General features: G+C 44.4%; 4 protein-coding genes and 1 long non-coding RNA gene across 5 annotated transcripts; 2 read left to right on the top strand and 3 right to left on the bottom strand.

The window, feature by feature from the left end:
- Nucleotides 1-4407: 4407 nt before the first annotated feature.
- LOC117833778 (putative wall-associated receptor kinase-like 16) lies at nucleotides 4408-6985 on the bottom strand. The gene is made up of 3 exons (XM_034713380.2): nucleotides 6251-6985; nucleotides 5941-6081; nucleotides 4408-5831 (listed from the first exon to the last, which is right to left on the bottom strand). Exons 1-3 carry the CDS (start codon nucleotides 6855-6857, stop codon nucleotides 4651-4653), a joined length of 1929 nt encoding a protein of 642 aa, XP_034569271.2. The 5' UTR covers nucleotides 6858-6985; the 3' UTR covers nucleotides 4408-4650.
- A 156-nt stretch (nucleotides 6986-7141) lies between these two features.
- Nucleotides 7142-9041, bottom strand: LOC140220190 (wall-associated receptor kinase 2-like). Its single transcript, XM_072290219.1, has 3 exons — nucleotides 7967-9041; nucleotides 7288-7437; nucleotides 7142-7209 (listed from the first exon to the last, which is right to left on the bottom strand). Exons 1-3 carry the CDS (start codon nucleotides 8934-8936, stop codon nucleotides 7142-7144), a joined length of 1188 nt encoding a protein of 395 aa, XP_072146320.1. The 5' UTR covers nucleotides 8937-9041.
- A 3740-nt stretch (nucleotides 9042-12781) lies between these two features.
- Nucleotides 12782-16254, top strand: LOC117833922 (uncharacterized). Its single transcript, XR_011898991.1, has 3 exons — nucleotides 12782-14499; nucleotides 15199-15639; nucleotides 16020-16254. It is a non-coding gene; the product is annotated as an uncharacterized lncRNA (long non-coding RNA).
- Nucleotides 16255-18637: 2383 nt separating this feature from the next.
- On the top strand, nucleotides 18638-21578 carry LOC117833409 (DNA-directed RNA polymerases I, II, and III subunit RPABC5). Its single transcript, XM_034712880.2, has 4 exons — nucleotides 18638-18795; nucleotides 18946-19004; nucleotides 21108-21202; nucleotides 21305-21578. Exons 1-4 carry the CDS (start codon nucleotides 18760-18762, stop codon nucleotides 21337-21339), a joined length of 225 nt encoding a protein of 74 aa, XP_034568771.1. The 5' UTR covers nucleotides 18638-18759; the 3' UTR covers nucleotides 21340-21578.
- An 889-nt stretch (nucleotides 21579-22467) lies between these two features.
- Nucleotides 22468-26858, bottom strand: LOC117833408 (protein kinase STUNTED). Its single transcript, XM_034712879.2, has 11 exons — nucleotides 26232-26858; nucleotides 25877-25968; nucleotides 25325-25446; nucleotides 25086-25225; nucleotides 24409-24993; nucleotides 24052-24300; nucleotides 23802-23968; nucleotides 23635-23714; nucleotides 23399-23546; nucleotides 23128-23277; nucleotides 22468-23037 (listed from the first exon to the last, which is right to left on the bottom strand). Exons 1-11 carry the CDS (start codon nucleotides 26497-26499, stop codon nucleotides 22774-22776), a joined length of 2265 nt encoding a protein of 754 aa, XP_034568770.1. The 5' UTR covers nucleotides 26500-26858; the 3' UTR covers nucleotides 22468-22773.
- Between the last annotated feature and the right edge of the window lie 391 nt (nucleotides 26859-27249).

The following is a 27249-nucleotide window of genomic DNA, read 5'->3' on the forward strand; positions in this document are numbered from 1 at the left end:
TTATTGAAGTTGTCGGGAGAAATTTCCGTCAAGGTGCGGCGAGCTCCGCCCACGACATCGCGTCTCAGGCATGTGCCCTCTTGTGCTGTGCGTCCTCCAAGGGAAGCCATAGCACAGGTGAACTGGAAGCAGGGAGAACCAGATCTCATCTTCTAAAGCTCACAAACAATAAATGCCGCATTCTGTAACGTATATAAACCAATGGAGTCAATATGTGAACCAAAACTAGGGCGTGAACTATGTACCCGGTCATAAAAGAATTGATTGAGCTCGAGGCAACCAGCTGCTTGCGCACTAGTTACGTTTGACTGTCTTTCAAAAAAAAACTCATGCTTTGGCTAATTATATATAGAGCATTGTTATATAATAAGCCCGTGACAATAGGCTTGCACAATTGGTTCACTAATTAGTTTATAACCAAGGGAAGCACTCAGCGTGTACACTGCACTCCCTACTAGGACTGCTAACCAAAAGCATCATACTAATCCTTAATGAAAATATAGAAAGGCATCTTGCTAATCAAGATAACGGCCAGACATATAAAAAGCACACATGGTATCTTTCGTGAAAAGCATATTTGGGCTTATCCTTTACATGAAGCAAGGATGAAATGTAAGTGATGCTGTGTGCATGCAGGCCCGCCACTCCGAGGGGCTGGGCAGTATTTGGAGGACGGATGCCTAAGGGTTGGGGAGATTTTAGGAAACATATGTGAATAGAGAGGTCAACGATGAAAACCAGCCGTCAACAGAAAGATTAGATTGAGGAAAGCTGGAGAAGGAGTAGGGCTTGATTGGATAAGATCCGGCATAAGAAATTTTCCAGGATCAGAACCAAACAAGCACTCGGTGCTGTACGTGATTCTACGAAACGAGATGCTCCGATTTGTTTTATCCGCAGGCTAGCTACAACGTCCTCAATTACCGTCGATTGGGGTGTGAATAGAAAATTAGCATGAGTTATATAGAAAGGAAGAAGGAATAGGCATGGAGGATGGAAAGACGGACGCTCTGCTTTGAGGTGGCGCTTCCGAACCAGCAATTGCCTGGATGCCGCCGCCCGCAATAACCCACAGTGTATGCCAAAGTGTGGGGACATGACGCGTTAGGCATGTGCCGTCATGTGTTGTGCGTGTTCCAAGGGAACCCATTGGAATGGACACAGGTCGGTGGACGGAAGGGATGGGGAACCACATCTCATTTTTCAAATCACACAAAACAATACATGCACCATGCCGATCTATTATGCTTGACCCACAATGTATAATTTCCACATTCTGATTCTGTATGCATTTTTTTTATAGGGTACAGCTGAATCATGCTAACAAAACTAAAGCAATGGTAAGAAATAGAGGATCCCATTGATAATTATCGTCACGCATCAAATTACTGCTAGGAGAAACTAACAAACCTCTTACGATAATGCATAAGGCACACAACCATGCAGTACTACCGGTACCTTGCAGACATCATCATCTCCTGCTCCGAACTGTATCTTCTTCTTGATTCCTCGGATCTTTGGCATTCTTTAGTTGATGATGGATATTTAAGCACAATGCTAACATTCCCTTGGTAAGTAGGTTGATAAAATGGGCAACAAGGCCATCACCTTCAGTGGATAAATACTAGAATGGTTTCTTTCTAGTGAGAAACTCCACAAGAGTTACATCGAAGCTGTAGACATGTCTTTGTTGTAACAGCACAGCAGATGAATCAGTTCAAGACCTCTTTCTTCTGTGTCCCTTTGCCCAACAATGCTGGTCTTCCATCAATTTGCAAGTTCCCGATTTCCTCAGAGCCTTTGAAGTTCTACAGGCAATGAAATGTGGCAGCTCTCAAAACGTTTCTTTACGGAAATTCTAATCCTTATGGCTCGGAGCATTTGGATAACAAGAAATGGATTAGTCTTTAATGATCAACCAGTAACTCTTCAGCGATGTAAAGACACCTTCAAGCGTGAATTTACCAGGGTTATTCATAAGAAGAAGGAAAATACTTCCCTGGAATTATAGATTGGCTAGAATCTGTAGTATAGTTTTTTTGTCCCCATTTTTTGTACTTTGTAAACTATTTCCCTTTTTAATATATAACCGTTGGGGCTTGCCCCTCCTGTTCCATAAAGAAAATGTCGTCTTTGCATTGAAGAGTGCACAAGCAGCTGGTTTTGCATGTTAACTGTTGACATCATTGCCATGATCATATCGGTTCTTTTATGATGGATTACACTGTTCACACTCCAGTTTTGGTAATACTGGCTCAATTAATTTACATATGCTACTCATTCTACAGAACATTCGAGATGTGCCGAAAGTAGCTAGGTACCTAAAGGAACTGTATTGTACCGTGTACACATCGTGTCCAATGTACCCAACATTTGAAGCATTATGCTTATGTAATGTATTGTGTGTACATTGGATACAGTAGTGGATTATGTAATGCGCTCTAATCTATTTATTCATAAGCATATCCTTACCCAACACATCGTTTCACCTTTATTTTCTATCTTGTTCTTTTTTCATTTGTCATCACACTTTCTTTGACTATGCTTCTGAACAAGATTTATTCATATTGATCATATCAACCATTCCTTCCTCGTTTCTAGCAATGTTTTTTTGTTGGAGGAATTTTTTAAGAAGTTTTGCTAGAGAACTTGTTAGAACATAGAAGAAGTCTTTGACATAACATGTTTATAAAGAAAGTTTCATAGAAATTTGTTTGAACTTCTAGAAACTTAATTGAAGAAACTTTTCCAGAAAACTTATTTGAATAGGTTTCTCAGGGAACTTGTTTCAAAATTTCCTTGAGAATTTGTTTAAAGGAGTGTTGCATACAACTTGTTTCAACAAGTTTTTGCAGAGAACTTGTTCGAATAGATCTCCATAAAAGGTTATCCTAGAAAGTTTTATCATATAGAAAAGTTTTCTAGAGAAGTTGTAGGCCTCTAGGAAAGTTGTCCCAACAATTTATCTCTAAGTGATGTTTGGAGAAGATGTAGATACACTATAATCGTTCAAATTAAAAAAAAAAACAATATCAAGCACGATGGTTCATCCCAATTCCCACATGTTGGAGCATTGGAGCTGCCCCTGTCCCTACGTTCGTCGCTCTGCACGGTCGGGGCGAATCGGCCGGCATACAACTTGTAGCGGGAAGATGTCAACATAAGGGCTCCTTTGGGAACCTAAATTCCCACAGGGATCCCCTTATCTTCCCCGAAAAGGCCCACCACGTGGATTTCGACCTCGGGCCAAATCTTCCCATCGTTTGGCAGCCCGCGACTACGGGTCCGTCACCCCTATCCCTTGATTTTTCCTAGGCCAGCGCTCCCCACCTCTCGGGTCCGGACGCCGCAACCCTGTCCCCGTCTGCGACTGGCCACCCGCGAATCACTCGCCATCCCCGTCCACTCCGCCACGCCGGCCCCTCCGACCAAGCGCCGTCGATGGGGAGCCCTTCCTCTCTCCGCTCCACTACGCCGCCTCCCCATCCGCCCAGATCGAGCTCCTGCTACTTGGATCTCCTCCCCCCTTCGATGGGGAGGATGCTCACCAAGCACGAAGTGAATGAAGGCGACATCAAGCTGCTAGCTCGTGCAGCATGGAAGAGGGTAGCAGCTGCTTGGTGGAGGAAATCAGAGAAGGGGATGGAGCTTGTGAGAGGGGCGCTGGTCTGCTTGCTCTGCTCGAGGAAGGGAGGACAGAGGACCTGAGATGGCTTGGCCTCCATGGATTTGTGCTGCTGGTGCTTGAGTTGTGAGAGATAGAGATTAGGAGGAAGGGGAGACCGATTGGAGCAGCCGGTGTGCTGGTTGTTGGATTCGATGGAAGAGTAGGAAGATTAAGGCTGCTGGCGATTTGAGGAGCCACAGCTGCTTGCTCGCTCATGCGAGAAAGAACAGCGGGAGAGAGAGGCTTGCGGCAGCGGCTTGGGAAGATAAGGCTGAGGCAAGGCGGCGGTGCGCTGTCGAGCAGAGACGGCACAGGCGAGTAGGAGCCGGCCAGACCGTGCGCTTGCGCGGCGGCAGCGCCATGACCAGCACGCGCGGTTGCGGCATGGGCCACGGTATCGCCAGGTGGAGCTTGGTTCAGCAACAGCAGCCGGCCAGCGGTGGCACCGGGTTGGGCTAGCAGCAGCCAAACAGTAGTGACAGGGGAGAGGGGCTAAAAAAATCCTATGGTGGAAGGGATTTGAAAATCAAGAAAAATCCCTGTAGGAGCATTTTTTTTCCCTAGGCCAATGAACCCTATGCTTCCAAAGGAGCCCTAAAAGGGCTCGTGGAGTCGTGGTGTACTGGTGTACGCCAACACGCCAAAGCACCTAGACTAGGACTCGGAGCTGCGCTTGGGACATGCCAGCGTCAATCCTCTTTCCAATGGAGGCCATACGAATGAAAAGGTGAAAAGCAAGCTGGGAGAACCATATTTATTTTAAACATCACGAACAACACGTGTCATGTCAAATTACAAATCTTGACAAAAACAATTTACCAATTCTAAATATGGTATGGATTTTTCTTAAGGATACAGTTGAATCATGCTAAACAAAAAAATAGGTAAGAAACGTAGGATGCAGTTCATGATATCATCATGCCTCAAATTACTGCTAGGAGAAGTTAACTAAACTCTTATGCTGCATAAGGCACATAGCAGTGCTACCGAGGGTAGGTGGAAGACATCATCATTTCCTGCTCCAAACTGTATCTTCTGCTTGACTCCTCATTTCGTTGCCCTTCTGCCTGTTTCTGGAATTTCTCTAGGTTCGTATCATCTTTCTTATACTTCTTCGAACCCCAAAGCCCCTCTAGTATATGTTCCACCTGTCGCATGGTTGGCCTTTCCTCACTTCTTACGTTAACACAGGAAGCTGCAAGTGCAGCAACTTCTTGGATTTCCTCGCCTCCCTCCTCTATAACTTGTGGGTCTATTATCTCAGTAACATTTCCCTTGGCAAGTAAGTTGACAAAATGGGCAGCAAGCCTATCACCTTCGGTGGACAAATATGAAAAAGGTTTCTTCCTAGTGAGAAGCTCCACGAGAAGTACACCAAAGCTGTAGACATCACTTTTCTCGGTGAGGCGGCCGGTATGAAAGCACATGGGATCCATATATCCTCTTGTTCCTTGAATTCTTGTAGTTAACCCTTCGTTGTCCATCGGAATATACCTTGAAGCCCCAAAGTCTGATACCTTTGCCATCAATTTATCGTCAAGAAGTATATTACTAGATTTGATGTCTCTGTGGATTATTGGGTTCAAGACTGTTGAGTGAAGGTATGCAAGTGAAGATGCTATTTCAGTTGCAATCCTCAACCTATGTCTCCATGATAGTGACATAGGTCCTTCAACATGGAGATGATGATAAAGTGTTCCATTGGAAATAAACTCATAAACCAATAATGGAACCTCAGTCTCAAGGCAACATCCAAAGAGTTTGACCACATTTTTATGGTTGATCTGTGAGAGGATTGCTACCTCATTTATGAACTCATCTATTTCTTTTTGGACTGTAATCTTTGACTTCTTGATTGCTACGACATGTAGGTCCGATAAAATTCCTTTGTAAACAGTACCATGACCTCCTCCACCAATCTCACGAGCTTTGTCGAAGTTATTTGTCGCCTTTGCAAGCTCATCCACTGGTATGATCATCCTTTCTGCAATGTCTGCCTTCTGGGACAGCAACTGTTGCAACAACTGCCCACGATTTTGCTTGAAATACTTCTGTTTCAATGCTTTTACCCTGCGCTGTTTAATTTTACGGTGTACAAATACTATACCCAGAACCATTGGCAGGAGGGCTGCACCACTAGCAACTGATAAACCAATAATTAAACCTGAAAATGTGTATACAAATCCTATGACCATTTTTTTTTCAAATTATGGAGAATATACATACAAATGGCAAAGCATCTTCAAGACGTTATGAGGATCTAGTTTCTGTACCTGCGGGGTAGCAGCCACTGGGTTTGTATGGGTTGCCATAGGATCCTCGAGGGCACCGGCACTCATGTCCACCAGGAAAATTGATGCACTCGCCGAAGCACAGTTTTCTTGATAGTGCCATGATGCGGCACTCGTCGACAACTGTAGCCAACCAGCATGAACATTGAGAAACATATTCTTCCAAGTCCATGACAAATATAGTGAAACTGGATGAGAATTATATATATGTCCGTGCAAGTAGATAAATTGAAATGTGTGTGAATAGATATAGCATCAGTGGAGCAAGTACTCAAGTAATGTCAGTTGTGACCTTGGCATCCGCCGGGGACGTAAGGGTTGCCCTGGTAGCCGGGGTTGCAGTGGCACGTAAAACCTCCGTACTCTTGCCTGCAGCTGCTGTCCTTGCTCTCGCAAAGGCGATTGGCTACTTCCTTGGGGCACTGCCCCATGTTGCCGGCAGGCGCTGGGAAGCCTTGCTTAACCGCCCACCGTAGAACATAGGGAGATGACATGTAAAGGGACATAGAAATATCAGTTCTGTTTAAGGTCATGTACCACTGATCCGTCAACCGGTCCTCTGAAATGAATGCGACTGCACGAAGAAAATTATATTCTTGCTTAGTGTGCAGGTTGAGCCCTTTAAACTCCATTCTCTTGGGCGTGCTGTCCGCAGCGATAGGTGCATGGCAGCAGCCATCATCTCGGCCGGAGCAGTACCCGCCGTTGGTATGTGTTGGGCCCAGTGGCCGAGCACTATGATCTTTATACAGGATGTACTTGCTGCCGGAGCTGCAGGTGGAGTTGCAACGGCTGATGATGCGGTCGGTGGAGTTGCTGCTGTCGTTTCTATACTCCCCATACAGGGTGGCCTCTACATTGCACCCAAAAAAGATGAACTCGTTCTTGGTCGACAGCATGTAGGGCTCGCCGACATCAGGGATGTAACAGTCAACTATCGTGGGGTACCCGCTGACGAAGGTGGCATTGTTGGAGGTCCTGGCGTGATGGATGACACGCACCGTGGAGTCGTGCAAGGAGATGTTGATGACCTCAAGAGTGCCGTTGCTGTCCAGAAGCAGACGCGGGGGATCGTAGCTTGTGCTGCAGGTGAGGTTGAAACCTGGCCGGTAGCACCCACGGCTGATGCCAAAGGGGTACGGCACGCTCACGTCGCCGCAGGTGGTGTTGCAGTGGGGCAGCCCTAACGGCACCGGAGCCACTGTAGGCAATTGCGGATCTGCTGCAAATGTATATATTGAATTACTACTACTGCAGAAAAATTTGATGGAGAGCCGGGAGTGCAAGAAGAGTGCGCTACAGGGCCGGGTGCATGTACTGAGTACTGACCTGTAGTGGAGCTAATCTTGACACAGCCACCTCTGATCCCTGGGTTTCCAAAAGTTCCATGCGGGCACCGGCATTCCATTGAGCCGATCGTGTTGATACAGTCGCCGAAGCATCCATTCTCTTCACTTGGCAGCTCGCACTCATCAATATCTGCAGCCACCAGTCAATCGAAGCAATTAACACAGGCATGGCTGAAATCTATCTATGGCCTTTGTATTTGGCTAACAGAGAAATCCTAAACGTCTGTCCTCAAAGCCTAAATTACCTGTAAATGCCGATAAATTACCCAGCAGTGATATTACACGAACAATTAACTCAAAAACCTCCAAACCTACTTCTATATATGTTACGAGTCATTGTCATTATTTAAAACAAATACAGGTGATTTAAACCTACCTCTGTCATGGCTTTATAATTTGGCTTGGTCTTTAAAACTAGACTTCACTAATTGTTTTCTCGTATATAATATTTGTCTTGTAGCTACCTAACATAATGCATTTATTTTCTAAGCACTTTGAAGTATTAATAACGAACGAAGTAAATCAGGGGAACATAGTTCCAGGATGGAAGTTCCAGCTTGCAACAGTGTATGGATCGATCGTACAAATTCACTTGCTACTTGACCCAAGCACAAATGAAGCAAACCAGCTAGCTTGAGTCGAAGGAGTAGCAAACTGACCTTGGCACCCGCCGAGGAGGTAAGGGTTGCCGTAGTAACCATCCTCGCATTGGCATGTAAAGCTGCCTGGTAAGCCGGAAGAGCAACGACTTTGCTCGCTCTTGCAAAGCACACGTTGTATCATGCCGTCATCACAATCGTTCCAATGCGACAGGCCCTGTGTGACGCTCCACTCGAGGACAATGGGAACCTCCTCGAGCTCGTCAGCAAGCAGCCCATTCTTGTCGACCCACCCCTCCTCCGCGATGAACACTATCGCCGGCCGCAAATGCTGCTCCGCTGTGTGGTTTCCACTGTAGAGCCACTTGGCCTCTACTGCATTCGGCGTGCCGCTAGCAGAGACAGAGGCCTGGCAGCAGCCCGCGGTGCCGGTGCAGTACTTGTACTTCGACTCCCGCATCGTCTCTAATGTGAGGGGACCGTCGTCGCGGTCGATTATGGTGCAGAAGCTGGCGCACCCGCCGATGATTCTTGGGGTTTTTTCCATAATGTCCGCGAGAATCCTCGCGACCACGTTGCATCCGGAGACGACGACCTCGTTTCTGTATGACAGCTGGTAGCCGTTCTCCGTGAAGCCGGGGCCAAATGAGGCGTTCCAGCTGTCGGAGTTGTCGCCGGTTGCATTCACAATGGAACCGGCGCGCATGACACGCACGGTTTCATTCTGGAGGGAGATGTCGGTGACTCGGAGGGCACTGTCGCCGAGGAGCAGCCGCGGGGGGTTGTGCCTCCTGTCGCAAGTGAGGTTGAGCCCCGGCCAGTAGCAGCGGGAGGAGGGCCCGAAGCCGAAGGGGTACGGCACGCTCACGTTGCCACAGAGGGTGTCGCAGCCGGGCTGCCCTATCACCGGTGGCCGTGGTGGCGCCGTGGCGGCGGCGGCTGCTGCAGCCGAGAGCTGCAGCGTCATCACCATAAGCGGCACCACTGCTGCTGGCAATAGAACAGTGAATGCACAGGTTGGTGCCATCATGGACTACTACGTATGTCTCCTGCTGCAGCGAGCAAGACACACCTGATGAGCCGCCCTGGCTAGGTATAGCGATGCGATCGAGCTGCTGCACTTGTGCTACAGTTTATCAGTGCACTGTGGGAGCACAGGGAGGACATAGATATAGGGATGGATTCGCGTTCCCTCCCGGTTGCGGGAGAACGTGTTCTGATGATGACACATCTCACCAACCACACGGTATGTCTCTCCCTTGCAATGCCAGCAGCGCTCAACTTTGGTTTAACCTGTTTGTTGGTCACGAGAAGCGCACTTTGGCTAAACAAATCTAGTGCCCAACACAGCGGTGTCGGGTGGTTTACTGGCTGTGCATGGTGCATGCAGTGATTCCGATCCTTACGGGTCGTGATAAAACAAAGGGAAATCAGATGCAGAGGTTTCATTTTTCCAGCTCGCCACACTCTAAGCCATCTGTCTCGGATCCAACGTCGCTCTGTCTGTGCGCTACTTCTTCACAAAACATTCCCAGGAGTCATAGCGCTTCCTCCGGACATGTTGGAGGCATCCAGGTCCAGCTGCTCCGGCCGCACTCTACACTGCATTGTCTCGCTGCTCCCCAATCATAGACCAAATCTCGCGCGCGGTTGACTCCCAAAGTTTGCCATTGACCTCTTGGTTCACACATGTTCACAACGCTTCAAATTTCCCAGCAATATCTTACACATCTAAACCGTAGGGGTGTGATAAACAAAACTGTGAAGAATAAGGCGGCATGAGAGAGGATATGTGTGAAGGACGTGACCAAAAGCAACACGTCCCAGGTACTTCGTCGCTACTCCAACCAACACAGCTCACCAAACACACTCGAAAAGAAGTATGTACTATGGACAACGCCTGCAAGTTATCCATCTACAATTCATGCATGTTGGAGCCACCCATCTTTAACTTCGTGAAAAGATACCGTGTTGTGGTTTTTATATGTTTGGCCCTTAATTAGCCAGATTTCAAACTGCCTTTTGCACTTTCTTTATGGACTAGCACGACTGCTTTCGGTTAGCTTTCCGAAAGGTAGGGAGTGCAGTGTACACTCTGAGTGCTTCCCTTAGTTAAGCTAACAAATAATGAACCAAATGCAAGCAAACTGTCCCTGGCTTATCCATATGACAGTGCTTTAAACAAAATAATCAGATCATGTATGCCCAACGCGTCAATGTTGGAGGCATGTGCTAATATATAGGCACGTTCCTGATAAACATACAAAAACAGAGTGGCCGATTAGGTACGTCACTACAAAAAGAGCAAACATATATACAACATACTAGATGCTGCTTCAGTTTATGGAGCACACTAGCATATTATATGAAATTAATACGGTCAGGATCAACTAACTTAAACAAAATTTAAACTGGCATATTATTATTTGAAAGGAAAAAAAAGGTCAAGATGATGAACTACAAGTCACGCGGTAGTCTAATTTACCAAAACTATAAGTAGTGCAAGCAGCTGGTTTTGCATAGTTCACTGTTAAACTGCCTCCCTCGAGCTCGATGGATTCTTTTATGATGGCACCCTCGTTTAGTTGGCTCGATTACTTTACCTATATTACTCATTTTACCCAGCTTTCTAAGCATGCCAAAAGTAGCTAGGATAAGAATTTAGAAAGGGTCCAAAAGGGCACACCTTAAAGGGTACTAAATTTAGAAAGCTTAGTCATGATAAGAATTTTCTGATTACCCTAGAATTTTGGAATAATTTCTTACGTACCATTGGTTAAACTCGAAAACCCTTATATGCCATTTCCAGTGACCATGCGGGATCCCACGTGTCATAGACACAACAATGGCATATGAAAGATTACAAGTTTTCTCGTGGCATATAAGAAAATTCCCCTACAAAATGTGATTAAGGGCATGTGCCCTCCCCCCCTACCCCACCCAAAGGAACATTGCAACTATACGTGTCCGGTCTTATCCCGTTCCTTGGACTCCTGTCGTAGCGACATAATTACCCAACGCGGCATGTATTTTCTCTCTTTCCTTTTATTCTTTTTCTTCCAGTTTTCCCTTATTCTCTATTGTGTTTTTCTTTTCCATTTTCACCACGTTTTCTTTCATCGTGCTTACTTAAACTAGTCCTATTTATATTGATCATAACAACTTTACTTCTTTCTAACAAAGTTTTGTCGGGAAATTTTGTTTGCAGGGGTTTTAAGCTTTCTAGACGGCAAACCTTTCAACATGATGCTTTACCAGAGAGCTCTCACTTATTCTCATAATTCCAATATGAATTATACTCCCTTCCATTTTAAACTATACATTGCTTCTAATATACCTTTAAACTAATTATCTTGTAATGGCGGAGGACAGAATAAAAGCTAAAGCAAAATAAATTGGAATCTACATTCCAACATCACCAGTTCACCAAAGCAAATAAGAAAACGAAAGAAAACTAATTCATCAGATTGGCAATGCTGCAAATTTCAGTTCGTACCTCCGATCCATATTCAGTCGCTCTTCACTGGCGCAAATCCCCGGACACTGCACCGCCGTTACTCCATGCGACCGTGCGCTGGCCCCTGCGATGCTTGTATCGGCGACGTCGCAACGCTAGCTGCTTGGGTCCGATGATGATTCGAGGGAGTGGTAAGGTGGTCGGATGATGGGCCGACCGCAGACAGGATTTTATGGAGACGGCCAGACGGCCCAATAACAAAAAAAGGCCCATGTTGTGCAACAAAAGCAATTCCAAAAGCGTAGCGATTCAGTACTTTACCATGCTCTGGTGTCATGAGAGTGCCATATACTATTCAGTTCTAAACAACTTATATCACAGCAGCTACTAGGACATACTATGCAATCCACATATGGGGTAACCACGCTGAGAATTTCATATTTGCATGCTCACATTCGAGAAGAACTAAAAAGCTGTCGTAGTGCCTAAGGCTGTCATACTTATGTAGTCGTAACCACAAAGATGAGAGAGCAATATAGTTTTCTATAAAATGATGATAGACTACAGAAAATGGTCCAATTTCAAATCTTCTGCCATAACACTATCTTTAGTGCACACCATGATCACTGAAATACATCAAGAAATTCCACATATGGTTCCAGTATGACTGAGCAATCAAGTACCTTTCAAGATTTCAACAGCACCATCTTTCTTTTGTGAGTCAATTCACGCAAACCTCCATTACACTAAATGTAGAAAATTTTAGAACTGATTACAGTTTTAAATATAACCGATGACATGAAAAGCAAACAAAGATATGTCAGATTGGCAAAAAGGTAGCAACATATTTATCAAAAAAAATGTACTGCAATACAAAATATCAACATTGGAAGGCACACAGACATCGCTGTCATACTACCTCCATCCGTTGAACTCCTCTGCAAAAATATGAATGTTGTAAAGTTTGTAATTTTTTTCATGAGGGACGTAGCAGAGCAGAGTGTCTGTGTATTATAGATGAAGAAAAAGCGTGTCATTACATTGATGTACTGCAAAAACAGCCTTGTACAGAAACACTAACCGCTCTCGACTGTATAGTTAGTGAACCCCTCCGACAGCCTTGTACCCGAAAACTAAGCACTGGGGTACCACAGAGAACCTAGCCCCTTCACGCCTGCTCAGCTATGCATCATCACTGATATCCTGGATGACACACATGAACTCGAGGAGATCAATATTGTAAAGTTTGTGATCCTACGGATTTTTTACTCGGTAAGTATTAGAATTTCTTTTTTTGAATCTAGCTTAAACAGCTTCTGGGCCTACTGCTAAAAAGGACCATCAAAGCCCACGGATAAATGGGGGATACTAGCGGATGAAAGCCCATCACTAAATGGTTGAAACAACTAAACAGCCACTCCAACTCTTCTTTTCCTCTCCCCCTTCCATTTTATTTCCTTCTATTTCATTTCCTCTCTTCTTCCTCCTCCCTCGTATCGGTGACGAGAACCTCCCCGCTGCCAGCGACATCAACAACTGCAACAGAGAAGGTAAGACAACCCCTCCCCCTACCCCCCACCCCCATCCCCACCTCCAGCCGTTGGTTACATTGTTATCGTGCAACCAACCTTTCGTCGGCTACAACTCGCCCTCCACTAACCACTTCAGTTGTGCCACCGCCACCAACCTCAACCTGGCCGATAGTACGGTACCGCCGACACCCTCCTCCCTCCACCACTACAGTGCCGATGATCGACTATCGGCAACCATTCCTCTTAGTAGCCCCGCCCTTCATCTGTTTTTGCACCGCCCCCAATCTCATCTCAAACCCTGACCCCTTCTTTCTCCATGTCCGACCAAGGAGCCCCTTCTGGCAGTTTAACGCGCTTTGCTACCATATACAACGGCGCGTCAAATAGTGATTTGGTGGAACATATTCTTTCTTCACCTCACTAACACCCGTCAGCCCACGTTCCCAGTCTGCTTCCAAACATTTCTAGTCCGCCATCTGAATCCTGCTTGCCTGCCAGAAATCTGTGCCATGGCAGCTTGCGAAAATCTATATCGAAACAGCTCCATCCATTCCGATTCCAGGCTCCACACGTGAACAATCTGCAAGCAGAGAAATGTGTTTTCGGTACTAAGGTGTGATGGGGAGAGGCATCCACCTTTCTTTATTCAATTCTTTGTTTTTATCCCTTCCAGGACCAATGCATGCCACCTGTTTGACACAATGCAGCAAGAATAGACAACGGTTAACGGGACAGATCAAGCAGGCTGAGACAGGATCAGTGCACTCCGGAACGAGATCCTGCAGCACGTGATTTCATTCCTGCCGGCACAGAAGGCGGTGCAGACCTGCGTGCTTGCCAAGGGTTGGTGCCATCTCTGGAAGTACATGCCTGTCCTGCGCATCATCGCTGATGAGTGGCAAGACGAGCAGGGTGTCAAGAAGATGAACATGTTCATGAAAAATCTGTTGCTCAAGCGTAACGGTAGTGCACCAGTTGATGTTTGTGAGGTCAGAATAGGTGAGTATGTCGATGCTGAGGGTGATCCACAGGTCGACCTACTGATTCGGAATGCTTTGTTGCGCCAAGCTCGGATCATCAGGGTCACATTGACCTCAGAATACAATTGGGCTGAGCTAGGTGGCCTGCCTTTCATCTCCAGCACTTGACATGGTTGGAGCTTACGCATGTGGAGCTGCGAGGTGATGTTCTTGATTACTCCAGCTGCCCAGCATTGAAGAATCTGTTTATGAGAGGTTGCTATATTTTCCATAGTAGGAAGATATCATCCCAGTCCCTTGAGGAGCTGACTATTATCGATTGTACATTTCATCCATATCACCGTACTCAGATATCTGCCCCCAGTCTTGTTAGGCTAGAACTTGCTGATTTTGATGCATGGTGCTACTCCTATGCTTGAAGGCATGATGCCATCACTGATAAAGGCAACGATCAGACTATATGGCTCTAAGGATGTCTGTGGCAAAGAATTCGGGAGCACTTGTTCTACAGTCGGATGTCATAATTGTGGTACTCTTTCTAATGAGGATTTCAACAGGCATTCTATCCTTATAAAGGGTTTGTCAAAGGCTGAGAGCTTGGAGTTAGAAGCTGAATGTACAGCGGTATGTTACTGCTTACTTCCTTCTTTACTCTAACGGTAGGACCAATATTTCTGTTTGACTATCTGTTTCGTTGTTATTTATCCATAAATAATCTTATTTATGTGCATGAGCACCAAAGTATCTTTTATGCATCATGTTTCACCAGGGAAACTAATGGGTTTGTTTGCTATTAACAGAATACTATGGAATGTTCTTCATACTCTCTAATCTCTATGCATAATTTTGCATTTAATTTGATGGGTTTTGAAACCCTACTTTTGTAATCTGTTCTTAATTAGTAGCCTTAGCTCGTTTCTTGAATATCTGACCAAAATGTTAATAATAAGTATACCATGTTATTTTTGTGTCGTTTGTTATGATGATGCTATTGTAACTATTTATGAAAAAAATAAATACTGTAGCCATCTATGTGGGGCCAAATTAAATACCTTTCTATGCCCATAGTCATAGCTGAAAACCTCCAGGTGCATCGATTCTGAAAAAAAAACAATTAATTTAGGGACGGCAAGGGTAACATCATTTCAGTTATTTCTTTATGTATATAGGTAATTATAAAATACCATATGCACTATAGACATTTCTTTCTAAGAAATAAATGGTTTCTATAATCCTTTGTGTGCTCCTGTTACATTTCGTACTTAAAGAAAAATTAAACCTTTGAGCACTACCTAATATTGTCCTTCTTTGCACATTGCATAGTTTATTTTCAAAAGGGACTTGTTGTGGTGCCCTACATTTAGCAAGTTGAAGACTTTGGTACTCAATGAATGGTGTGTAGCTATCAATTCTCGCCCCCTAATATGCGTTCTCCAGCATACGCCTGTTAACTAGAGACACTCTTTCTAAACCTTGGTCAGGTATATATATGTTCTTCAAATATGGCTGCTGTCCTATTAACAAAAAGTATCATATGCATGATTGATTCTTTTATTGTAAACTATGTCGTTTGATTTAGGTACCTGACAATTGGGATGAAATGGAAGGAAGCTATGATCCATTAGCACAACCAATTGCATCCAAGAAACTGAAAGTAGTCAAAGTTCACTATGATGAGCTTGATGGGCGGGTTCACAATATTGTTAGGATCATGAAATCCCATCTCGGTATTGAGGAAGTGAACGGCGAGGAGTCCTTCCAAATGTAAGTTAGCTGCTTGTCATCACCCTTGCAAGTTTTTATGCTAATTGGGAGTTGATGCACTAAAGCACAGGACTTCCCATATTTGGTCAAGGACACAAAAAAGTTAAACTAAACTACGACTTGCACAGGGTACTTTTATCCTAGCTAATTCCTATACATGAGAGATTGATGCCAATCTAATTCAAATTTTTGTTCGTTTCATGGAAATAAACAACCAGCCATCCTTTAAAATAAAAGCATGGTACTGCTACAATTATACCAAACTGCATGCTGGTCCAGATTATTGTTCTTACAACTCTTTACATGTCTGTGGTCTTACCAAGGATTTTAACTATATTCATAAGAACTAACCTTGCCTTTTAATGTTCCTGTTCCTATAGGTTACAGCTTTCAGCAAACAAATGCTGATCTACTCCTGGTGGTGATGGAATCTGCTTATGCAATCTGTAAAGTGCGCGCGGTTGTGAACATTACCATCTGCAGCCCTGAGCCAGTGACTTCTCTCTCACTCTTCTGTGTACTAGCATCATATGCAGGTTGCGGAAAGGATTGTATTCGTAATGTACTCTATCTAGATGTAATTGAACCAGGTTAATAATCCATCCTACATTTGCACTTTTAGGTGTTGCGAAGTTTTGCACTTTTTCCAGATTTATACATGGTTGATACCCTGCTGAAGCTATATGTTTCTTATATTTTTTGTTGGTTATGTTGCTGAATATGAATTTCTGCTTGGTTTTTACCATGTTGTTTAGTCTCAGGATCTGTGTTCCCATATATCTTTGGAAGCCTTAAGGAGCACAGCGGATGCTTGTGCCGAATTTGAACACATCATCACTTAGTTAAGTTAGTTTTGAACCAGAAGAGGTATCATCACCTCATAATGCATCTAAAGAAACTTAAACCAAGGGAGTATATATGTAAGCTCTCGGGACCAGCCGACCACCCTGATCTCATACCTGGATCCGAAAAGCCATCATACTATGTCCATTCAAATTCCAAACCTGGTAATTCGAAAAAGATATGATTAAGCTCCTTTTTCATTGCAAGAGCTGTGAGTTGAAAAAAAAATCCCAACGAAATGTTTACGAACTGAGCTTAACCGATGTGCCCACCCTTGCACACATGAAAAAAAGATCATTCTGTTATCCAATGGAACCCCCATCAACCAACTCACACGCGCACACATTGGCTCCATTTTGCACACTACTAGATTTGCAACAACTACCGAGAGTTCCTGTAGGATGACGTACGGTTGACCGGACATAGCATTCTAAACTACCATGCAGAATATATTCTCCTTGGTATTCATCGGTGAATGCTTCGTCGGTGATCATAATTAGCAAAGATTCAAGCAAATTTTATCTTACTCTTGGTAATTAGTTCAAAAAAATACAAACATTGAATTCCCATCCTTTACTAGTTGCCTCATTAATCTTCTTCGTTTCAGCTTCCAAAACTTTCTAGACCCGGTAACCTCATAGTCCAAGCCACCACATGCAATCTGCCCAACAGCACGCAGTGAAGCGAGTGAAGCAGGTATGGTTTAGCACTGAGAACTACGGCTTGCTAAACCCTAAGCCCTAACCATCGACCACCCCTTCCCACGATTTGAAGCCCCAAAGTGATCTACCATTGAAATTCTCTTTGTAACTTACGATATAAACTAATTTAGAATTACTTCATCCTAGTATAGGAATGTTAGGTACTATCCATAATTTGGGAAATTATTTTGTGACCTAAAAATTCCTAGAATTCTGAAAAGTAGCCAAATTTGGTGAATTTTAATTTTAAGATTCTAAATGCTATACATATTTGTTTTTATGCAAAATGGGTTCATCTGGTCTGTTGTATCACTACAAAAAATCCTAGTGGTTGACATGGCTGGTACTTGTGTTTTTCCTTTTCCTTTTCTCGGTTATTGTCTTCTAAGTACTACAAGCTACATTGTAAAAAAAAAACATTTGGAACAACTCAAACTCGGAGCATAACCTATCGAAACTAGAAATCCTTTCCTGCTCAAGCATATCACGACTTTGTAGAGCTATACTAAAAACAAAGTTTGAGCAGGTCACATTTGGTGTGACCTCATTGTGCCTAGTAGCATAGAGCCATTGCACAGTTTAATGTTAGCCTAGTATTTCATTGCTATGATTGCCTTTATGAAAATATTGAAAGTGTTTTAAAATACTAGCATACAACCATCGATAAAGGATTTTTTATGGAAATAGGAGAGGTTAAGATCTATATTGGTTATAAATTAATAAAAGCAAAAAATGATTCTTTTTGTGCAAAGAAAAGAGAAAAATAAATTACTACATGTTCTCAAACCACTCTGAAATTCTAGGAAGGTCAGCTAGGGAAATTAATTCATAAGGATGGACTCTAATAAAAAATACCGATGTGTGAACTTATCAAATTCATCTAACCACAAGATACCCAAATGCAAGTTCTCCATCTCTGGAAACATCACGAGAATAATTTTTTTAAATAAATCTAAAAGGACGGGGAACATGCAAATTGTGTAAACATAATTTGGTCCAAAATGTAAACATGGATGTCCTCTAACTAAAAGCATTGTGAAAGAATTTGTCTAGTTAAAATTTATCTTTGGTTAATTTAAATACCAAGCTATCAGGTACTTACAGAGGCCATGTTTAGTTACCCCCAAATTCTCAATTTTGGCACTATGCAAAAAGAAGATTTCCCATCACATCAAACTTGCGGTACATGCATGGAGTACTAAATGTAGACAAAATCAAAAACTAATTGCACAGTTTTGTTGTACTTTGCGAGACGAATCTTTTGAGTCTAATTAGTCAATGTTTCGACAATAATTCACAAATACAAACGAAATGCTACAGTTGCGCATTTATGGCAAAATCCCAACTTTAATACTCCCAATTTGGAAACTAAACAATGCCTAAGTTTACCGTACTCAAGGCTTCACCGAACTTCGCACAAAAAAAGAAAAGAAAAAACTCCATAAATAAAACATCTATATAAAATAAAAAAGGGGGAAACCTCGCAAAAACCCCGCACCCGTCCTGTCCCCCTTCCCCTCCCGCAACCGGCGACCCCATCCTTCCGGCGGCGGCGGCGGCGGCGGCGGCGGCGAAGATGATCATCCCGGTGCGCTGCTTCACCTGCGGCAAGGTTTCCCCGCTTCCCCCTCCCCTTTTCTCACCTACCTGGTCCCCTCCTCCGTGCCTAGGGGCCAGGGATTCCGTGTTCCGTGCGGCTAGGGTTTAGTACTCCCCAATTGTGTCTAATTTTTCGTTTTTCTTCCGATTTGTGGTGGCGCAGGTGATCGGGAACAAGTGGGACCTGTACCTCGACCTCCTCCAGGCGGACTACACCGAGGGGTAGGCCCAATTTTACCCAACCAATGGTTACAGTTCCTAAGAATCGACTTCTGCATGATGGAATCATTCTGCGTTGGGTCACGAATCTCTGGGTGTTTGGGATTGTGAAGTAATGCCATGTGGGGACGATTAGGTTGTCTATGGCGTTTGTGGAATAACAGGCTTAGATACACACTCTCGGTTTTTAGATGTTCAGTCAACCCTCGTGGAATGGATTCAGTTAGTTTGTCCATTGGTCATACAGTAAGGAATACTTACCGAGCATATGAATTAGTTGGGCATGTGCAATGAGTGCCACCTCCAGTTAACTGCTAGGCCTGTTATTCTGAATTCTGACATTCCCAATACATCCGGCATTTATTCTGAATTCTGACATTCCCAATACATTCTGGATCCTTGAGTGCTTTGACTGAGGAATCTGATGCTTGCATATGATAGTAACATGTCTCAAAGAGGCTTCTGTAGATTCTGGATCTACACATGCTGGATTTGTGTCTGTGCCCAACTTTTGCAGTATGTAAGACATGTTCTTCTGATATGAGGCAGTTTGTTGACCACCAAGGGAATCAATTGTAGAAGAATGTTTTAGATAGATGGTTTCAGTACAATTTGTAGCAGAATTGCCATAAGTTATACAACAAATAACTAGCTATGCATGCGTGTTCCTTTCCTGAATTGTTCAGTTGGATATCTCTGTCACTAAATAAAACTGGTTTGCCCATTTGCACCCAGCTGACTCCTTGAGCTTATGTTTTTTTTTTTTGTCCTGGGTTTATTGGTTGTTGATGCTCCTGTTGAATGTTTTCGGTGTTTCGTGTATCTAGATATTCTGAGATGTTTGTGTTGACAGAGGTAGCCAGTGACCAGAAAAAAAAATGCATAGCATAGAAATGATCAAGGAAAGTTTAATGGCCACTGACAGAATCCTTTCGAGAAAGCATAAGCAGTGGAACATTAGTTCTCAAAGATAGATATAGATTGTCATGGTTTGAATAAAACATTTGTTACATAATACTAGTAAATAATGAGCTGTGTTCACCCAAGTCTGCATTATTTGGTTTCATGAAAGTATGCAGTATTTATAATAAAGAAGGTGTCTTATAAGGATTTACAACATATAGTTAATGATGTGAGTTGGAGATTTTGTTGGCTGGAAATCTTTATTAACATTCAGTCCTTTTGGACCAGCACTTTGACTAGCATTTTCTAGTAGCGACTAGTTACTGATTGTGTGCTTGTTCCATCAGGGTACAAGTAATCTAATTTATGGACTTCTACGTTTGAATGTTGTTAGGATCCTCTAAACTTATTTTTGGCTAGCAAGCTAAAAGCTACTGTGTCAAACTTAACATATAAGTAATCAAGCATCACCATTGAGTTTGATGCCTGTGCACAACCTTAGCGTAAACATGGTTTTACATATGTTCTTTTCAAACAATGCCAAGATGTGCAGTTAAGAAGGGAAATAAAAGAAGATTAAACTGTTGTAGCCATTGTTAGAGTGAACATGCCTCTCATATGCATTTATGATGGTCCAATCGCATTATCCAGGAATCAAGAGCCTGTGGCAGCATGTATGTTTCTAGAATCTGGGTATGATGGATTTGGGAATTTACCCATTAGGATTTTGATTTTGGTACACATGTGGCCAGGAAATTCAATCTATATGGCATGTCGTAGATTGAAACTTTGCAAGTTTTATATAGCCACTAAGCCCATACTAAGATAACACTTGAGGAGACTTACAATTGCTTGAGGTTGGCTCATTTTGGAATCCATCTCAGATCAGAGTTTATACTCACTGTTTCCCCCCCTTTTAGTGAGGCCATGTGTCAGCATATTCTGAACCTTTGATTGCAGACTGTCTTGAATTGAATTGGCTGGTATGGATCATTATAGTACCTGTTGTAATTCAGTTTTTTGAATAAAAGAACTTTGTTTTATGGGGTCTTCCAGAGTTCAATCTGAGGGAGTTGGGTGGGTTGTAAGAAGTTTAGTGTACTTTCGGACATCTGATTCCACAAAAATGGGAATTTTATCTGCTGATCCAGACACTACTACCAGATACCAATTAAATCATGTTTTGTGTCCATCTGTTTTCAGGGACGCTCTGGATGCTTTGAACTTGGTCCGCTACTGCTGTAGGCGAATGCTGATGACCCATGTCGACCTCATCGAAAAGCTCCTCAACTACAACAGTAAGTAGAACTGTTCAGTTCAGCCTTGTCCACTCTTCACTTAAGATTCATTTTCTCTTTCCCCAGCATGGCATGCCCACTAATACTCTCATTCATTGACAGCGCTGGAGAAGACTGAAGACGGAGCTGCCAGTTAAGCGAACATGGCATGCTCGAATGTTGGTCCGTCACACCTAGTACCCTTCACTGGAGTGTTACTCTGTGTTTTAGTACATGTCTGGACAAACTCAATGCTATTCTCCCTGTCCCATGCTGTGTCTGCTGATGCGTGTAATTGGAAGGTCATCGTAACTTCAATTTAACTAGGGATCTGCGTATGTAACGATTTCTGAACAACTGGAAGAGTCATGGGCGTACTAATTGACTTTCAGTTTTACCCTTGATGTCAAATTCCCATGTTTATACGTACTGTGTTTCCCTGAAGGGATATGCTCCATGTTCTTGCAGTCGATAAGTTGTGAGATCGAAATGCTTCATAATATCTGTTGTAAATTGCAATGGTAATCTATGTTGTAAATTGCAGAAATGCAGCCATAGATTTTTTGCTCCTGGAAAGGAGGGAGAATACGCGGCCCTTGCAACAACCGGAAAGACTGGACCTGCAAGTCAAAATTTGACTTGTCCTTACGCCGAGGCCTGGGACTTGCAACATGTTTATAATATTATACATGTGCAAGTGTGACGATTATAAATACAATTCCTGTCCACAACTTCACCATCATGGCTCGATGTCGGTTTGCTCCTGTTGTCATGCACGCGCGAGATGATTTTCAAGATCCCTTTCAGTGCCTCTAGGGGGTTTGTCCATGTGCATGTCCCATGTGATGTAACATGCCCCAACTGGGCTCTTATGATATGATGGTGATCCTAGCTCTCGCTTTCAGGGTCTTTTCAATGAATCTGTTCAGCCGACCTGCTCAGATCGTTCGTTGTCATGATGCTGTTGACAATTACCGGGTGAAACCGACAGTGGTTGTATAATGCTTGGACATGCACCGTCATGGCCTGCAGCTTTTAGATTAAGGATATATTGTATTGTTGTGGATTCTTACAAGGATAATTTCTACAGATACTGAATTTTATTTTATCATATCGAGAATTTGATAAATTTTGTCAGAAAAATAAAACTAGCGTTGAGAAAGAAAATTCAAGGCGCCGGGCACAGCTGAAAATGTTCAGTGGAAGATCTGGAAGAATTAATTTTTCTCACAGCAGGCACACAAATAATTGCTTTTAACCACTTACCCTGAACTATGGCCAGAGTATAGAACAAAGATGATTCATTTCGGTATGGGAAGAAACCCACAATTTCATATTGCCTCCTATTTTATTTCTCATCCCTTTGGATGAGAATACCTGGGTATGACAAGTCTCTTCAGACAGTAAAAAAGGGGTCCCTTCAGAGAGGTAAAAAGACCCCCACATAAAAAAAAACTAAGCCATACATGATCAAATGAAATTCCCGGTGGAGGGCATTGCATGTGCCAACTCTCATCCAAGGCCCAAAAATGTAACTTAATTAAAAAAAAAGGATCTATACACTAGCAAGGTGTAACTCTGCCACGGATCAGTCAGTCGAAGCTTGAGGACCGGCTCCATCTTCCCTTCAGATACTCTTCCAAGGAGGTGTTGGCTGCAATGAAGTCGGTGCTGCTGACAGAGGCGGAGTCATCATCCACATCGAATGCTAGGTTGATGTAGGACTGGATGTTGGCGTTGCTCCCTGGTGCTGGTGGTGTCATCACACATTCATCACCATCGACCTCGTATGCTAATCCGACTTGTGATCGTGCCCACTTGAGGATATCGTTGTCACCTTCGAGAAGCTTCAGAACCTGATGTGTACATCCAGATGCTTGTAAGAGAATGATAAAAAGCATGAACACTTGTGCAGAATATGCATCAAGAAGGGCAGAAAAACTTACAGCATCAATTTGAGGACGGTTCTGAGGTGCTTGTCTAATGCAGAGGGAAGCAGCAAGGGTCATCCTCTCAACTTCATTGGTATGGCCTTCAGTAGGTAAGTTGGGATCTACAAGTTGTGTGAGCTTCCCTCCTTGTATGATGGAATTTGCCTGCACAAAACAAACAGCACTTAATTATCTGTTCGAACCAAAGAAAAGAGCCATTTCCTCTAACATATTCAAACATGAAATTGGCACACAATGGCAGTTGTTAGAAAGAGATGCCACCTACCCACATCACTAGGCTCTCCTGCCCTTTTGGACAACCATTGCAGAGTGGTTTCCTGCCCGAGATGAGCTCAAGAAGGACTACGCCAAAAGCATATACATCAATTTTGCTGTTCACCTTACCATGCATGAAGTATTCAGGAGCTAAGTATCTGTCAAAGTATCTCTATGTCAGTAAGGCAATTATTGCAATGCAGCAAGATATGTCAAAACAATCAAACAATTGCTTAGATAACGAACCCGAAAGTTCCTGCAACGTCATTGCACGTCATCTGAGATGTCACATCAGCAGCCCAGACTGCGAGACCAAAATCCGATAACTGCATCACACACATATTGAAAGTTTGAGTTCACTTTAAATTGCACACTGACTGATGTATTCCGTGCTATCTGGCAGAACAAAATACCTTTGGCTCAAAGCACTCTGAGATGAGGATGTTTGATGACTTGACATCCCTATGGATCACTGGACGACTGTTGTCATTGCCATGGAGGTAATCCAGAGCATGAGCAACTCCCACGGCCACGCTGAACCTCTCAGTCCAACCAAATATGTTCTTGCATTCTTTTTCACCTGCACAATAATAACGTTAGGTATCTCTTACATGGCAATAACACAGGCAGAAAGGTAGCAGGCAGCGAAGCTGCTAAACACACCATGCAGTATCTCTTCCAGACTGCCTCTTTGCAAGTACTCGTACACTAACAGAAGGTCATCATTCTTGAAGCAGAAACCAATGAGGGAAATGACATTCTTGTGGCTAAGAGAGCTGACAATCTCAATCTCTGAGACAAACTCCTTCAGCACCTCATCAGAATACTTCAGGATCTTCACTGCTAGCTCCCTGCCATTTGCCAAACAGCCTCTGTAAACTTGACTAGTGCCACCTTGTCCAACTACACACTCTGCACAGAACGACCAATCTGATCAGTAAACACCACATGCACGCAAAAGTCAGAAGTAACAGAGATACAAGTAGGCATTATAGCAGAGATAAATCAGAAAATGTGTACCTGGTGAGAAATCAGAGGTGATCTTTGCAAGCTCACTGTAACTGAAGGAAGAATAAACGGATGAGAATTTCTCTTTCAGCAAGGTCAGTTCCTCTGGAGTTTCCTTGTCCAATTCTTGAATTACTACAGAAGATTTTCCTGAATTGCTCCTCAAGGGAATAACCAACCAGTCACGGAGAATATGACTGGTACTCATGGAGTCTGGTCTTGTGGTTCTGTATTCCGAATGGACTGGTGAAACTCCAGAATACCTACTCGGTAGCCGCATCGCCCACTGCACCACGGACATCTTTGATTTGTCAGGCAGGGAAGCTTTCCGGTCTGGCAAGAACTTCTTCCTCAAGAGGGGCCATCCAGTTGCTACTTCTGGTGATTCGCGGCGGCAAGCCTTCACTGGGACCAATGCTAGTGAAACTTCTTTTGACCGCGCGGGAGACCTCATTGGTATGGATGAGGCAGGAGACCTCATTGGCATGGTGACGGCACGAGAAATGGACCTGTTGTCCTTTCCATGTTCATCCCAAAGCTTCTCTCCTATCATGGATGACAAGAGCTTCCGGTAGCTCCTCCTTGGTGTCTCAGGTACTGCATTTCAAATCCATGCTTCAGCACACCGAATTCATAACATCTCAAATGAACAAATGAACAAATGCAAATGAAATTGCGCTGCCACATACTTGTGCTTTGGTACAGTTCATGTTGCATCCCGTGGCCCCCATCTTTATGGTAAACAACTTTGCCATTGTTCACTGCAAGGACCGAGCAGCCCACCGGAACTCTCTTTGAGCAGTACTTGGCAACTGATGTGGAGGAGGATCTACATGTTTGAATGGGGAAAAACAGTACTTGCATCAGACAATAAATATGTTTGGACTAAATGGGCAATATGCAGCAGGCAATGCGTCAAATTAAGTACCCGAAGGACCGGGAATTCTTGGCAACACCGAGGATGAGATGGGCGGCGCCACAGGAAGCTGCTTCTTTGACCAGAGTTTTGCGAATAGACGATCCTCCGCAGACCTTGAGCTCCAAATTAATCTGATGTGTGTAAATGGAACAAGAAATTGATAAGAACTCTGAGGCATCCTTTTTTTTAAGAAATCCAAAGCTTGCAGTTGAATTCAAAGGAAGATGAATGGGATCAGTGGTTGTCAAAATTAAAAACTAAACAACTGAGGTGCCCAAACGTTGAAGGCGTTGGTAAAAAAAGGAAGAGAGACAAAAACAGGGCAATCCAGTAAAGTAGCGGTAGCACAAGTGATACGGCAGGGGGGTGGAGACTTTGAAACAGAGAATTTGACGGACTGGACCAAAATTTCATCTACGGGGCATCTTTGAAAGCCAAATCCGGCGACGAGGTCAGAGCTTTGAACGACCGCCATCGAATGAGCACAGTATGACTTGCGGAAAGTGTAGAGCAGAAAAAAAGAAGAATGTTTGCGGTAAGCTCTGGGACGGACGGACGGACCTGCTTGAGGTTGCAGAAGCCGTCGTAGACGGCGAGCACCGACGCGAGCGAGTCCGCGGCCCTGCTCCGCTCATCCAGCCCCATGAGCAATCCTGGAAAAGTCGAGGAGAAAAAGGAATTAATTTCACATCACAATCGTCGAATGGGGAACAGAAACGAGTTTCCATCTCTGCTCGTCGAACCAATCGCGGTAACTTTCATAAAAAAAACAATCGCGGTGACGAATGAACGAGAAACATAACACTCGAAGCAATCCCAAGAGCAGAAACGCTCGGGAGGTGATTATCGGTTTCCATCCAGAGGGGGAGGAACGAAAAGCGGGCAACTTTAATCGGGAGAAGAGGGCGGCGGTTACCGTCGGCGGCGGCGGCGACGTGCTGCGCGGCGACGTGGAGCGCGACGACGCGGTCCCCGGCATTGGCGACCTTGACGAGCGCCCAGGTGAGCAGCTCCCGGCTGGCGGCGTCCCGCCTGATCCCCACCACCACCGTCCTCCCGCCCGCCGCCGGCTCCGCCGCCGGAGCAGGGGACGCCGGCGCCGGGGGCGGAGATGCAGGCGGCAGGTGCGCCTCGCACTGCAGCAGCCGCTGGCGGCGCGCGCCGTCGGGGACGAGCAGCCTCATGGCGTGCGCCGGCGCCGGTGCCCCGTCGATCGGTGGTTGCCCCCGACGTCCCCCTTCCCCACCACGCTCGCTTGTTCTTGGCTTGCGACACAGACCAGAGAGAGAGAGAGGAGAGAGGAGAGAGGAGGGAGAGGGAGGGAGGGGGAACTGCAACTGTGCGAAATGGGGGATCCGCGGGAGGCTGCGTTTTATGCGGCCTCCTGTTTCCTCTCTCGACTCCCTCGTCGTTGAGGGTGAAACGCCAATTTTAATTAAACCAACGTCTCTTCCCCCTTGTCGCGGGGCTCTCCTCTCCTCTCTTCTTCGTTGCGTTTTCTTCTCGTCTGCGGACTGCAGGAGCAGGGCGGCTGCTGCCGCGCTGCCTTTGCTTTGCTCAGGAGTCAGGAGCCAGCCCTGTCTGCTCAGTTTTTTATTTTATTTTTTCCTTTTTAAAGGTTTTTTTTTCCCTGAGAGGACTGTGTATTGCTGGTCAGGGGTAAACTGGTAATAAACAGGTAATGACCCTACCGGAGCATGGGGGTGGATTGGAGGTGGGGTCACATGCAAAGATGCCCCGAGCATGATACACCACTGTTGAGGGTCTAAGGATGAGGCAGGACGGCCTCGTCCCATCATCTACCGTCATTTTGGATCTGTTTGGATGGATGGATCTGTTTGGATGGATTAAAATTAAAGTTTAATCCTGACTTAAGTTTAGACGTCTAAATTTTAGTTGATCAAAATTATTTATGTCTTGTTTGGAGCTAGTTT

The sequence above is a fragment of the Setaria viridis genome, chromosome 8, assembly GCF_005286985.2.
Source record: "Setaria viridis chromosome 8, Setaria_viridis_v4.0, whole genome shotgun sequence".
Classification (NCBI taxonomy): domain Eukaryota; kingdom Viridiplantae; phylum Streptophyta; class Magnoliopsida; order Poales; family Poaceae; genus Setaria; species Setaria viridis.